General features: G+C 37.7%; 2 protein-coding genes across 12 annotated transcripts in view; one reads left to right on the top strand and one right to left on the bottom strand.

The window, feature by feature from the left end:
- Positions 1-14,138, top strand: part of LOC116848496 (E3 ubiquitin-protein ligase Ubr3) — a 32,814-nt gene that overhangs the window by 1,323 nt on the left and 17,353 nt on the right. For 5 of the 6 annotated variants that reach the window (XM_032824641.1, XM_032824642.1, XM_032824643.1 and 2 more), the window contains 9 exons: positions 210-595; positions 2,179-2,392; positions 2,487-2,618; positions 2,882-3,147; positions 3,286-3,530; positions 3,767-3,884; positions 4,040-4,219; positions 4,547-4,773; positions 5,014-5,169. In XM_032824641.1, the coding sequence (XP_032680532.1) occupies positions 352-595; positions 2,179-2,392; positions 2,487-2,618; positions 2,882-3,147; positions 3,286-3,530; positions 3,767-3,884; positions 4,040-4,219; positions 4,547-4,773; positions 5,014-5,169 (1,782 nt within the window). In that variant the 5' untranslated portion in view covers positions 210-351. Of the gene's footprint in view, positions 1-191; positions 596-2,178; positions 2,393-2,486; positions 2,619-2,881; positions 3,148-3,285; positions 3,531-3,766; positions 3,885-4,039; positions 4,220-4,546; positions 4,774-5,013; positions 5,170-14,138 lie in introns of all 6 variants that reach the window. The other variant, XM_032824640.1, reaches the window with a different exon arrangement.
- Positions 6,220-14,138, bottom strand: part of LOC116848499 — a 12,930-nt gene continuing 5,011 nt past the window's right edge. The window contains exons 1-9 of one of the 6 annotated variants that reach the window (XM_032824650.1): positions 11,095-13,433; positions 10,228-10,969; positions 8,830-8,971; positions 8,604-8,744; positions 8,230-8,447; positions 7,865-8,085; positions 7,410-7,648; positions 7,160-7,289; positions 6,221-7,079 (exon numbers count right to left, since the gene is read on the bottom strand). In XM_032824650.1, coding sequence (XP_032680541.1) covers positions 6,749-7,079; positions 7,160-7,289; positions 7,410-7,648; positions 7,865-8,085; positions 8,230-8,447; positions 8,604-8,744; positions 8,830-8,971; positions 10,228-10,752 — 1,947 coding nt within the window. In that variant the 5' untranslated portion in view covers positions 10,753-10,969; positions 11,095-13,433 and the 3' untranslated portion in view covers positions 6,221-6,748. Of the gene's footprint in view, positions 7,080-7,159; positions 7,290-7,409; positions 7,649-7,864; positions 8,086-8,229; positions 8,448-8,603; positions 8,745-8,829; positions 8,972-10,227; positions 10,970-11,094; positions 13,434-14,138 lie in introns of those variants that run through there. The other 5 variants (XM_032824649.1, XM_032824651.1, XM_032824652.1 and 2 more) reach the window with 5 other exon arrangements.

Raw genomic sequence — 14,138 nt, 5'->3', positions numbered from 1 at the left:
TTCTCTTCTTTCATGTTAATCGCATTAATATGTTTTTAATTTTAAAGAGTGGTATATATACAACTTGAAAGAATAAGTCAGTATATAATGAAGTATATATATATATATGTAAACACACACATATGCAATGTCACTTACAGCACACACATGTAGGAACTCATGCACATACCACATATACAGCTCTTTTATAGTTCCTCATGTTGTGATAGATGGCGGAGCAGTGACAGTGCTTCACGGTTAAGCCTGTGAGATTGTTCCCCCTGGTGCGAGTACAGCAACGACGACGACCACGACGACGACGGGCGACGACGTCGTCCTCTTCCAAGAGAGAGGCAAGGCACGCTTATCAGCATGGCCTCGAGCTCCAGCCCTTCGGCCGAGATACTCATGTTTAAGGGCAAACGCGGCGCAGCCTCTTACATCCACGCCGAGTGCAGTAACCCAGGCCTGGACGGCGGTGGCGGCACGCAGCACCTTAACGAGCTGCTGGACATCCTGCTGAATCCCAGTAAGCCCATCGACGACTGGGAGACCATCGACTGGTGCAAATGGCTGATGGCCGGTGGCCGCACGCCCGACGAGTTCGCCAGCACAGGTGCATAGCACAGGATATTTTATGGTCTGATGTGTGGTTAGAGAGATAAAATTAGAGCTTTGAGAATCTTAATCGAAATGTTATCAAACAATACGGGTTTTTTGTACACTTGATGTGTTTGAGATAATTTTTATGATTTACACCAATGTGAGATAATGTGTGTTATTGGAAAAGATTACTAGCACTTCATGGATAGCTGTCGTTGAATTGTCAAATGATAAGGATCATTTTTGTTATTGATAAAGCAAAATAACTCTTGTACAGTAATGATACGATAAACAAGAAATTGCTTCTGTGGATTGGATTGCTTGTACAGGTAATAGAGAAAAATTGTTTAAATGATAAATAAGTTATTCATATGATCAGTTTTACTTTTACAATATAAACGGTAATTTATATGACCTGTAACGAATTCTTAATATCTCTTAATAATATTCTTTGTGGACTCACTCATAGTTCATATTCTTCATTGCAACAAGCATTTGCTAGTTTGATCTTGTCTGTCTTGAGGTATCATAGAGCTTATAAACAGTATCTGGATATAAATATGACACAATTTGCGTTTTTGGCAACAGTAAATTTTGCAGATAAATATATAGTCATGAGAACCAGTATAGAATGATATCTATAGAAATGAAGTTAGCCTAACCTGTATTACAAGATTTACATTTGGAGTTTATATTCTACATGTTCCCAGATAGACAGAGATACTAAATATAGCATGAAAACATTTAATATATATATTTTGTGATGCTACTATAACAACACAATGGCCCATATTCTGAATCCTCTTTTATCTATAAAAGTGTCTTTAAAAGAAGCTTAGGAGCCACTTAATTGGCTGAGAAGCTACATTTAAAGCACTTTTATTAATATAAGAGAATTCAGAATATGGACCAATGTGTTTAAAATATATTTGTTTTAAAAAATACCCATTTATTATGCCATAATTTTAATAAAAATATTTACTCTGTATTAGTACAATAAATTTTGGATGCATTAGTACAATTAATTGCGTTTTTAAATAAGCAACAAGTTTCATGACATCAGAGTATCGCCACAATTTCCATGACATCAGACGAGTTCTTTTACACAGTGAAAAAACTCTTGTTGTATAAAGATGCATATTTGTGTGCTTGTCTACAAAAAAAACAGTATGATTATCTTACACATAAATCTAGTTGGATCAATCAGAGGTAATATTGAATATGTATACATAATAATAATGACATTAAATAATTTATCTATGCAAAAAATATACATATAGATATACATATGTATATATTCAGTACCGATACTTAATATAGCTAAAATATAGCTTTATTTTTAAAATTATACTTATTTAATATTATTGTGTTATGTTTACAGTGTTTTGATTGTATAATATTGAAACACGAGAGTGCTGATTTTCTTGCACTTGCGAGTAAATTTTTCCAACCATACTGTTTTTTCTGTATACTAATTACTATGCAAATAATACGTCGAAATATTTTTATCTGGGTTATATAAGAAGTTTTAATATATAAGAAAGACACTATTCCTCTTGTTTATCAATTATTCATCCAATTTGCTATGCATTTCAGTACGTATTTACGACAATGCCACTACATGCGGTCTAGTTTGGACGCCGAATTTTGTAGCATATCGTTGCCGTACATGCGGCATATCACCGTGTATGTCACTATGCACCGAATGCTTCAAGAAAGGCAATCACCATCGCCACGACTTCAACATGTTCCTCAGTCAAGCAGGAGGTGCATGCGACTGCGGCGATACATCTGTGATGAAGGAGACTGGGTAAGGAAAAAATGCGTATTGCGCTTTGCACCGAACACACATATCATTCATGCCTTTTGTGATGGGTCTCTAATCAACGTATCTCATCTTGCAGATTTTGTGATAAGCATGGGCCAAAAGCTGCTAATGTAAATAAATCAGCCGCGCCATCGGATCTGATGTGCGTGGCCGAAGCAATGATGCCAAGGATTATCCTTCGACTCATACAGCATTTACGCGAGAATTGGTACGTTAAGTATTACAAGTCGTGTGAGTTACAACGGGGAGTCGGGCTCTCTTCGCTGTACTTCGCTCATACTACTTGCTCGTAGCTGTGCTAATGCTAAGCTATGTCGAAGCTTTTTTATTGTAAGACTTATTTTATGTTACTTTGATTAAAAAAGGTATAATAATGCAGCAGTAAAATTGCAGTAACAAAAAATAAGTCGTTATAATTATTAATAGCGACAATAGCAGCAATAAGTTTTATTATTGTTTCGCTTGTTTTAGTAAAATGGGTGTGCCAGACTATAGAGGCGCTATACACGAGGCGGACGGATACTTGAGCATGCTACTCGACTTGAACAACATGGGTGCGCTCATGAGACATGTTATGACGTCGGCTCTTACAAATCCACAGAAGTATCGTGGTCTTATGGATCCTTCTATCTTAACGGGGCAATCGGAGTACGACAGTTATTGTCAAGATAGCAATAAAATATATCAGCATGCCGTAAAGTCGCTACCGAATCCAGAACCTCCTGACGAATACAAAGGTAAGAGCTGTGCTCCACATTGACATCACATAATACAATTTATGAGTAGAGCTTTCTTGAAATTTGTTGAAACAAATTTTTAGATAACAATGTAATCTCAAACACACTGACATTGACAATACTATTGCTTCGTTATAGAATGCGTGTCACTTCAAGAGCACTTGGAACACACCACGTTTCTGGAGGAACTGATGTTTTGGACTGTCGCCTACGAGTTTCCGCAGAAGTTAGTTTGTCTACTGCTGAACATGCTACCGGATCCTGATTACAAGGAAGCTTTAACTCGCGCGTTCGTCTTACACTACAGTAGAATTTCAATGATGCTTGAACGTTCCACAGATCCCGATACACTAAGCAATAGAGTAGTGCACGTTAGCGTACAGGTAATCGCATTTTTTATCCATTTAACATTAACCAACTAAACTCCTTAACAATCATGTTTTATCTAAAATTCTTTATGCAGTAATTATGATCTGTTTAAAGACGATAATAATGGACAATTTTCTCTAAGCCGCGTAAATACATAAAATGACAAATTTGGAATTTTTATTCCAAAAATAGAACATATGTTATTGATATTCCTTTATAGTGTATTAATTTCCGATCTGAACATTTTCAGCTATTTAGTAACGAAAGCCTAGCATTAAGGATGGTTGATCAGTTGAAGCTGTTACATGTTATGGTTATCAGTTTAAAATACATGATGAGCAAAATACTCATTCAAAATACCTTGCATGGTATGTATGTCCTCTACTAATAAAAAAAAATTAGAATATATCTAAATAATAATATGAAAATGTTTATGTTTTAAATTGTAACATAAGACACGTGAGAGAAAGGGCATTTAACTTAATTTTATTTAATTATAAAATGCTCCATTTCTATATTCCAGATCAAGATAAGAATTTTCACTACGTCGTAGACTGCGGACGTCAAGTGATGAAAGAACATTGTTACTGGCCGTTAGTTTCCGATTTGAACAATGTGCTTTCGCATAAACCAGTTGCTGTTAGGTTTATGAGTGACAATACTCTTTTGGAAATGTGGTTTGATTTCTTGTCCATGTTTCAAGGTATTTACAACTCACGCCCGATAAATTTAGCAATTAAACTACGGATGAGAAATGACTCGATCGCTGATAGAATCTGAAATTAGATAGAACATAAATGTTAGTGTATAATCAAATAGACACGTGTTCATTTTTCATATTAAATATCATTTTTCTTAAACTATACAATTCAAAGAGAAACATTATTTTATTTGTAATCTATATCTTATTCTATATAATCTATGACATTTCTTAATCTATATATACTAAATATTTTCTTCTTAATATAAGAACGTTCTTAATATAAGAACATAATATTAGATTAATCCGTATATTCCGATCGTATTGCAGGTATGAATGTGAATCAACGAGAGTTAAATCAGCACATTGAGTTTGAACCCAACACGTACTATGCGGCGTTCAGTGCTGAATTGGAAGCCAGTGCGTATCCAATGTGGGCCCTAGTTTCACATCTTCGTGGCCCTGAAAGCTCTACCCTTAGCCGAAGAGTACTCACCTTCTGTCTGACAGCTTTGCAAGATTGGCTAGATGCCGTGAACTACACACAGCCAAATGTGGTGAGTCTCTCACTAACTCTTTCGCTAAATCTAACATAATTATATTAATGTAATTACTAGAAACATTTACGCATAAAATAAATTTGGAAAACAAAATATATATGATAAAATTAAAATATTTCATAATGAATAAAAAAATTAATTAGTAATATTTGATGGCTCTATCGGGAGGAAAAAATCTTTTCATTTCTCAGAATAATATTAAAATTGCTTATATATTCTTTCTTGATCCTTTTCTAGAGAGACATTCAGCAAGTATCGTTTCATCTGCCGCTTCATCGATATTTTGCTGTATTCATGTGTCAAGCGATCAGGCAACAAGGAGCGTCTCTTCATGACCTGCTACCACCCAAGGACATGCTGCATCTCCTTATGATGCATCCATTGCGAGTCCAGGTGAGTGCACTTTTCTTTCCGTTCCAGTAATAATTAACTCTTTGCGGTCTGATGACACGTGATGAACATCGTCTAAAAGATACTCAAATCTTTTGTATTGCTAACAAGTTATTTAATTACGTTTGATTAGATTGATAACAAATTATTAACAAACTCTGTCTTATTGAATTAGATAAAAATAAATTAAATTAAGATATTTCAAAGAAACTTTTATACAGTAAATTCGACAGACCCGTTTGAAATATATTATACATTTATTCTTTAAATTATAGATATCATTTGTGCGAGTTATTTTTTTTTATAGTTCGATATTCCGTTTTGGATGAAAAGCAATTAAAAAAAACGTATATTTTAGTCCGCAAAGAATTAATAACACGAATAAGGAACGTTCTCTTCTTGATTAATTATGCTTATGCATGTGTTTGCAATAAATTATCGGGAAGCAGTCAACTTGTACGCAGATATAAATTTTACCATGACAATTTATTTTGTAAAATTCATATGTAGTGTCGTGTAATTTTTTATATATATATATATATATACACACACACACACACACACACACACACACACACATATATATATATAATGTGGTAAAAAGAAAAGAGAGAAGCAAAACAAATCTATATTACGCAAAATATAAAAATATTACAATGTTGACTACAAAGTTACATTATAGCATACAACTTACAAAATTGTTTTACGCTCACAATACGATACAAAGTCGCTAAATATTGCATATTAACATTAATCTTGAATTGACATGGAGCAAAATATCTTAACATGTAATTGAGCTACTCAAATGGTACTCAACAATTTTTTTTATTGTATATACTTAATCACACTTAATTTTCTATATTAAATATAATGTATTATGTAATACATATATATATATATATATATATATATATGTATATATATATATGTATATATATATATATGTATATATATATGTATATATATATATGTATATATATATATTGACATATATATATGTATATATATATATATGTATATATATATATGTATATATATATATATAAAATATATATTACATTATATTCAATATAAATTTAGATGATTAAAGATTCATATTTTACATATTTTTATATGTAATCCATTGATCTGCGAATTTAAGAAAAAATTTATGAAAAAATTGTAAATTTTTTATACAAAAGATTCATTGTTGGCGCTCTAAATCGATCGCCTCAGATCAATTTTTCTATTCTGTAAAATCTTACCAAAAGTTCTACTGTTCTCGAAAAGAGATTTTACTTTTAAAACTGACGACGGTGTCATTACTTTATCAATTTGGCACATTGGCAAACGACGAATTCATTAATAGCGATAGCGAATTATAATACATACGTTTAGAGCGAAACTTACTGTTATTTGTCTTCTATCTATCTACCTACACGCAGTTACAGCACGCAATTACAGATTTGGTGAGCTTAAACTTACGTATCCACCTCGACATTGAGGTCCTCGGTAGATCACAGGTTCTTTTCTTAATCGCTATTTAGAGGACTCCACTCCGCGATGGAAAGTAGAGAATGATGGAAAGTGTGTTATTGCTATTTTACGAAGCTGTAATATCGTTCGGGGTCTCGAGAAGCGGCGGTGCCGGCGGTAGGTCGACCTGTAAGTGCGGCGTGAAGTCGTAGGTGATGAGTCGCAGAGCGACGAAACCACCCGAGCCCTTGTTTCCTTTGTGAAAGATACCAGCGCCCGCAATCAGCACCGGCGGATTTGGTATGATCGGTTGCACGTCTAGGAACGGCACGGTGCTCTGTGCGGCGTCCTTGCGTCGATCGCTAGGTGCGAAATTCAAGTATTGGTTCACTGCGGAATCCGGCAGGTTTTCGTAGTTGCGAATTGGTATATCAGGCTCGCTTAGTGTCAGCTCAGTTCTGAAAAGTGGAAATATTTGAAGCATTAATCAATATAATTACACCAGAGAATTCTATTTATAATAACATGAGTCTCTCACCTGTCGGTAATATCGTTGCTGTGCCAGAAACTGTTCCTCTCGGGCTCAGTTAACAATCCGGACGTGAAGTTGAATGGAGTCGCCATGATTTCCAAATTCAAGCGGCTACCGACCACTCGGAATCGAATGCCTGAATGATGATAGTTATATTTTAACTTTCAAAAATATCACACGAGACATGCTACGTGCACTTGTATTACGTTTAGCTTAAATTTCTATCTACATATACTTTTTGAAGTTCGAATTATACCTGTCAAAAGATGGTCTTTTGGCGGCAATATGTCATCGAGATCCACAGCTCGTTTCTCCCATGCGAGTTGGTGGTAGTCTACGCCATTCTTGACATTAGTATCCATGGTTCTAAACTTATCGATCGGCTTCCATTCGATTGCGGACACATTAATCCCTCCACGTGGAAGTATTTGGCCTTCTTGGATCTGTATGTGAATAATCTGGTTCACCTTTTTCAGCCTCGCTCCAATTATAACTCTGTAAGCAAACAGATGTCGTAGTAAATGAATATTACCAATTCTTTTAACTGCTCTTAAGCACTATTTTAATACTATACGTAAATTATACTACGTAAATTCTCTGATAAATTTTTTCTTTATTAATATAATTAGATTTTCATAATACCGTTATAAATTCTCTCTGTATTGATTCTCTAAAATGTTATTTCTATGTGCATGACTGCGATATGCTTACTTGTTATTCGCGGTATCAGATATCACGGGTCTGAGACTGAAGTATCTATCGGAGTTCGAATTGTTATCGTCACAATAGCAGAAGCAATAGCTGCAATGCCAGAATAGCCATCGCCACCAGCTATCGACTTTTGTTGTGCTTCTGGAACAGGTGTTTTTATTACCGTACACCATGCCGTTCTCATACTGGATGTATTCGTATCTCCTACTACTGTTTCTGTTCTGAGGAGATAAAAAGTCAAAATTAATATCGTGCACACACGAGACTTAACTTTCCACTTTATAGATCACCCTCTCTATCTTATCATAGTTTTTCGCGAAGTATTACCAAGCGTTGTATGTCTTCCAGTGTCAGAGGATACTTACCGAGGGGCAGATCCACATGTCGGAATCGATGTACTCGCAATTCAATATTTTGCCGTTGCAGCGACGTTGCTGCGAGCAAAATTGATTCTGATAGCAACCGTACACCTTGCTGTATCCGTAATAACCGCAGTTCTGTTTACATGTGTTGTCGCTATTCAAGTCTACTTCGTTCACTATATATCCTTGGAACAATTGCTTCAGCTCGGTGTAGGTTTCGTCTAAACAAATCGATAACGTGTCAGTTTCAGCTCATTCAAAACTTGCGAATGCTGATGAAGCCTTATATCTTTTCAAAGTAAACGGAACGTTCACATCCGACCTCCCCGATGTTTTGTGTTGAGTGATGTTTCGTTTGTCCTTTAGGATAGCCTTACCTAATTTGTGTATAGCGGGATCGCATCTCCAAATATTTCTCGGGGCGAAGGCCATCGCCGTTTTAACGGCTCTCAATGTCTCGGACGTTCGGATCGCGTATTGCTGCTTCAACGTCTCAATTTCCTCGTTAAAATTCTTGCCTGCGTCAAATAAAACATTTGAGAAAACTACAAAGACGGCGGTGAGAAGTGGTGTCTAACATCAGTCGTGCTGTCGCCAAGGTACCTTCGTTATATAAACGTAGTATCATATAAGAAAATTGGATCATTGTGTAGCCCTTGATCTCCGTTAACGCCACGGTATTGTACAAATTGTATAACATCTGCTGCGGCGATTGCACGTCGCTGCACATCTGATTCGATACTTGCTGCAAATATAAAGAATTACAGTGAATCTCAAAGATACCGATATATACTGGTAGGACATAATAGATGTTGTCTAAACACTTTCTTACTCGTTTAAGTAACGAGCGAAACATATAGAACATATTGCAGTACTAATATTGATAATTATTATTTTCTTAAAAAATCCCAAGTAAAGGGTAACTCGAGATTATCAGAGAAAATCGGAAGAAAATAGATCGATCGACGTCTGTAGAAAATACTTCATTATGTTACATTTCAATATTTTTCAGTTAGATTATTTCTATCTCGGTACTTCAACATTTCTCAGCTTCGATATTAGCCTTTTGGCCCATTTCCTGTTTGATTATTTCATTTAATTTTCTCTTCTAACCTGCTTTCTGATAATTTGCTCAAGAGACTTGTTTTCTATATTTTTCAGTCCCCTGAAAAAGGGCACCTCCCTCTTCACGCTTTCCTGAGATATTATTTTATCGAGATACGATGCTCCTTTTGCGAAGAAATAAGAGATCGATTCAATATACAGGGTGTCCCACAACTGATAGAACACCCGTTAAGGATAGGTAGGGGGTGCAATTTGGAACTGAAAGTTCCTCTTCCATTTCTGGATCCGACAATTAGTTAATGAGATATTTATTAATTAAGTTGTTTATTAATTAAGGCCCTGCTTGTCTGTTTTTTTCCCTTTTTGTACACACACACTAAAATCATTCACTCAACCACCGACATGCAGAAAACATTTAAGTCACCCGCGCACTCGAAGGAAGCATATCACACATGCTCTCCCCCTGCGGCACATAAAGTGCAATCATTCCGCTCACTTGCACTAAAAATATTCAAATTATCCATGTACTCATAATCGCACACAAAAACACCCATACATCACCCCCTCACATTGAAAACTTGCCATCCTCCTAGCCCCGATCAGGCACTCATCCATACATTCACTCACTCACTCACTCATCCATATTTATTTCTCTGTGATACAAAAAAAGAGGAGAAAAAGCAATACCCCTAACAACACGGACAAACAAAGCCCCTAAGGAGTCCACGGCGTCCTACAGCCCTGAGCGCTCACTCGGGATGCTAAGGAATTGGCAAACTTAATTAATTAATATCTCATTAACTAATTGTCGGATCCAAAAATGGAAGAGGAACTTTCAGTTCCAAATTTCACCCCCTACCTACCCCTAACGGGTGTTCTACCAGTTGTGGGACACCCTGTATAGCAACCGCGGCCACAATTTCTTGTTTTAGCTACCTGATAAGCCGCGATGAAGAGATTCTCGTGGACGATGAGACTCGCGATACGATCGAGCGCGCGCGGTATCGACGCGTTCGGATCCCGCAGGATCGTCTCCGCGAAGTTCGCCAGCTGCTTCGCAATCACCGGCGCATTCATATCGACGATCTCGCGCTGCATCTGCCGGAACACCATGTAAAGACCGTTTATACCCTTGGACTCGGCCTGCGCCCGTGCCCAGAGCCATACAGAGTCCAAGGCGTGCAGATAATTCGGCCTATCCAAGGGATACAGCTCGTCCACGCGATTACCGAACTTCTTGTACTCTCTGATGAGATACAGATATTTCTGTTGCTCCTCGACGTTCGTCCACTTCGGCTTGGTTAGATCCTTCGTAAGCTCTTGCTCCAGGTGCAGCAGATCCTGCCGCAGCCTGTCGACCGTTGACACGTCGCTTTTGGTTGCGCCAAGGGCTACAGCGGCCAACGCCGTCAGTGTCAGCGTGCAAGTGATGAGGAATTTCATACTTGATCCTTTGCCCATGGTGACTCACTCACTTGCTCGTTCGCTCACTCACGCGGTCCGCGTTTAGCAAGCTCCTTTCTCTCCCTTGTTTATTCTCTCGACGTGACTACTTCGTCACTACTTCGTGTGTGATTCTGACTGAACACACAGTGTATGTGATACACACAGAAACAATATCGTTCTGCTAAGGAAAGCGAACACTCAGTTTATTTCCTCTATTTTGAGCAATGGTTATCTTCAACAAACAATAGTTTCTTTATAATCTTAAAATGCTCATAGCAAATTTTAGAAGAACTCATTATCATGCATTCAAAAGAGGAATCTATGCTCTTTACAAGAACGTTACAAAGAAGAATTCACCTTGGAAGAGGAGCAGAAAGCAAAGGTGGAAACCAATCAGAACTCGCTGATAGGAAAATAGAAACTGTCGAATACCACCTGACTACTAGGTCTCTTAGATGATCTCTTAGAAGGTCTCTTCTCTAATACAAATAACTATTTACACAACTACGACTAGTCTTGCGAAGAGTAAAAAGCATATACACGCGGTGCAACGTCGCTGTTGATTGTCTTCCTTGCCTCGTACGCTTGCCAAGAAAGGCTAATGACTCTTCTGTTTAAAAACGTGTAAACGACTGAGTGAACAAACGGATTTAAAGTTAGAAAACGGATACACGTTTTCAAAGACACGTGTAAAATCGCGATTACTTTATTATACGTATCTGTAAATATATATACTAAATACACGTTATATATACTAAACACAATATAATACACAATATATATACTAAAAACGCGTAATATGGAATTTCGAATCGAATTGTAACTTCTAGACCGTCCGAGGTTGATAATTCACACAATAAATTCGCTAAACGACCTTTCTGCATCAGTGAGCTTATCATCAGCAGAGCAGGAAAGATGCTTACGATCATGACCCCTCTCTCATCTCTCCCCCTTCTCCTCCTCCTCTCTGCTCTCTCGTAATAACTTGTTACTGAATAATCTAGAACAACTAGGAAACTACTGGGTGACACTATTTTCCTAGTCATACGAACGGTACAGTTAAATAACCACTTCTTCTTTCCAATCAGTATGACAGTATCGTGGAATATTTTATAAGTAGGAAGCATTGGTGCCTTCCGCTCTTTAGTGAAACGTGTTTCAGGAAAACCGCGAGATTCGTCATAACAGATAACAATTACTCATAAAAGGCACTGCGTGTGAATTTAATTCTAACGTTAGGAAGCGGAGAAAATAAATGGACGTAATTTGAAACATGAAAATTTTCAGATTTTATATCGATAGAAAGGACCATATTTAGATAGAAAGAATGCACTTTTAATGCTCAAGTTTCTCTTAAGTTCTTTTGAGTTCTTTAGGTTCTGAAGCAGGTGAGTGTTGCATCACATATTGCTCCGAGTTCTCTAGTTTCTCTCTTGAACGTTACGTTACGATGAGACAGTAACGATGAACAAAGCCTTGGGCACGGATCTTAGGCGATAAAGATACATTCGGCGTAATACGTTCGGCGTCAAGTCGGCTTTTTGTGACAAATCGTACAGGCTACTAAATATATCAAATAAGTGATAAACTTATCAGTGTAAATTCTCTCATATCTCCCGTCACCTTACAATTACTATAACATCTTCTTTTTAGGAGGTTTAGGAGGCGAATTACGTTAAGATATAACTTTTAAACATCGTGATGAAAAGAACAAGGCAGCTTTGACTATGCTTGCGCTTCGACACATTTTACAGTTGAACAGGAGTCGAGGACGAAATAGAACACTAATAAATTCCAAGAGAGTACAAAAGCCTGGCTGGCTGGAGGCGAGGCAGGTTACGAGAATCGAGGACCGCGTTCTCCCAAATTTAGGACAGTCGATCACCTCGTCTCCAGTACCGGTTAATTCTTCGATGTTCAGGCACTTTTCAGTCCTCAAGCGCCAATTACCGACGCAGTATAAACAACATCACTGCGTTTCGCAGCGTTAACAGACACAAAGAAACGGAACTCGCCTATCGTTGTCAATGGATGCATGACGAACGTAGCGAAATAATGCGTAGATGAAAGCATCGGGCAGACACAAAAAAAGGACATGCAACGAAGGAAGCCCTTAAGAGGCAGGTCAAAGGACGCATGGAGAGGTCTTAATTCCTTCGAACGTATTCTAACGCTTGCAGAACTGTCGGAATAAAAGAAAAATCTTCGAAGAATATTTAGAAGTACGTATTTGCGTCTTGCAGATGCTTGAAGGGACATCAACTTGCGCCGTACAAATATTCAGTTATCCTTATTTATGTTTAATGGCGTCAAATACATCACGTATTGACGCGACTCGAAGAATTAACCGGACACATGTGTTAACACTTCGTCATGAAGAAAGATCTCGCAACAGGCAGATTTCGCAAAAGCTCACTCACAGCACATATTTTTAACGGCACGTTTACTTGGATACACTTTTTCTTAACGCGGGATCGCTTCGTCGTTAACCAACAACATGTTTTCGAGTTGGATACGTCACGGTCGTACGTGCCAATACGCCTTGAGGACTTGTGTTATGGGATAACAGATCGCCTTCGTTGTTTCGGAGCGACCGCTATGTGATAACAACACGGGTGACCGATACGAACGGCGTACACTGTCGTGCTCGCTCGACGGATTGCGCTCGACTGGTGCTTCGCACTCACGTCTCACCAACGACGACGACATATCTCGACGTATTCGATTCCCCTCCGATCGCCAAGGCCCCTCAGGTCGTTACGTATTATGTATCTTTGCGCGCATGTCTCGTGCCCACCTTTTTGTCCCACCCGGTGCATTCGCTCGAATATGCAACGGATGCGGGAGTATTCGTACGCAGTGGCTGAGATGAGAGAGAGTTTCATGTAAACGTAGAGTTTGAACACGGTTTGAGTTTTTCGTACACGGAAAAAGAAATTTCGTGTAATTGAATGAGGACGAAAAATAATATCTCTGTTACTGCGATCGAAAATATTCGTCTGAACATTCAGCTGTATTAAAACCCAATTGAGATAGCTGAAAATGATTGATGGCTGAAACTTCCCGTAGGAATCGTTCTGTAGCTACAATCGAGTTTTTTATTTGCTTCTCAGATGACAGAAAATTCAGTTACACTCGGGGAATTCACATCTTAGCAAAGAAGCAGAAGTCAATCAGAATTCACATTGGTAGAAAAGCAGTAACTGTCAATTACCATCTGAGCTTTAGCGTGAGTTCTGAATAGCTCCCGCTTTTCTGTTTTCTGCTTTCCTGCCCAGATATGAATTTTCCCTAATGGAATCGTATGTGTAGTCCGCGAGTTTAAAATGATTTAACAGTTGCACAAGCACTGATATCGTAATATAGAAAAGAGAAACAAACAAAGAGAAGTAAGAGCGCGT

This window comes from Odontomachus brunneus, unplaced genomic scaffold (genome assembly GCF_010583005.1).
Source record: "Odontomachus brunneus isolate Ranch 3 - 2012 unplaced genomic scaffold, Obru_v1 Obru_scaffold_096, whole genome shotgun sequence".
NCBI classification, from domain to species: domain Eukaryota; kingdom Metazoa; phylum Arthropoda; class Insecta; order Hymenoptera; family Formicidae; genus Odontomachus; species Odontomachus brunneus.
The sequence above is the reverse complement of the archived record's forward strand: the minus strand, read 5'-3'. Positions and strand labels throughout refer to the sequence as shown.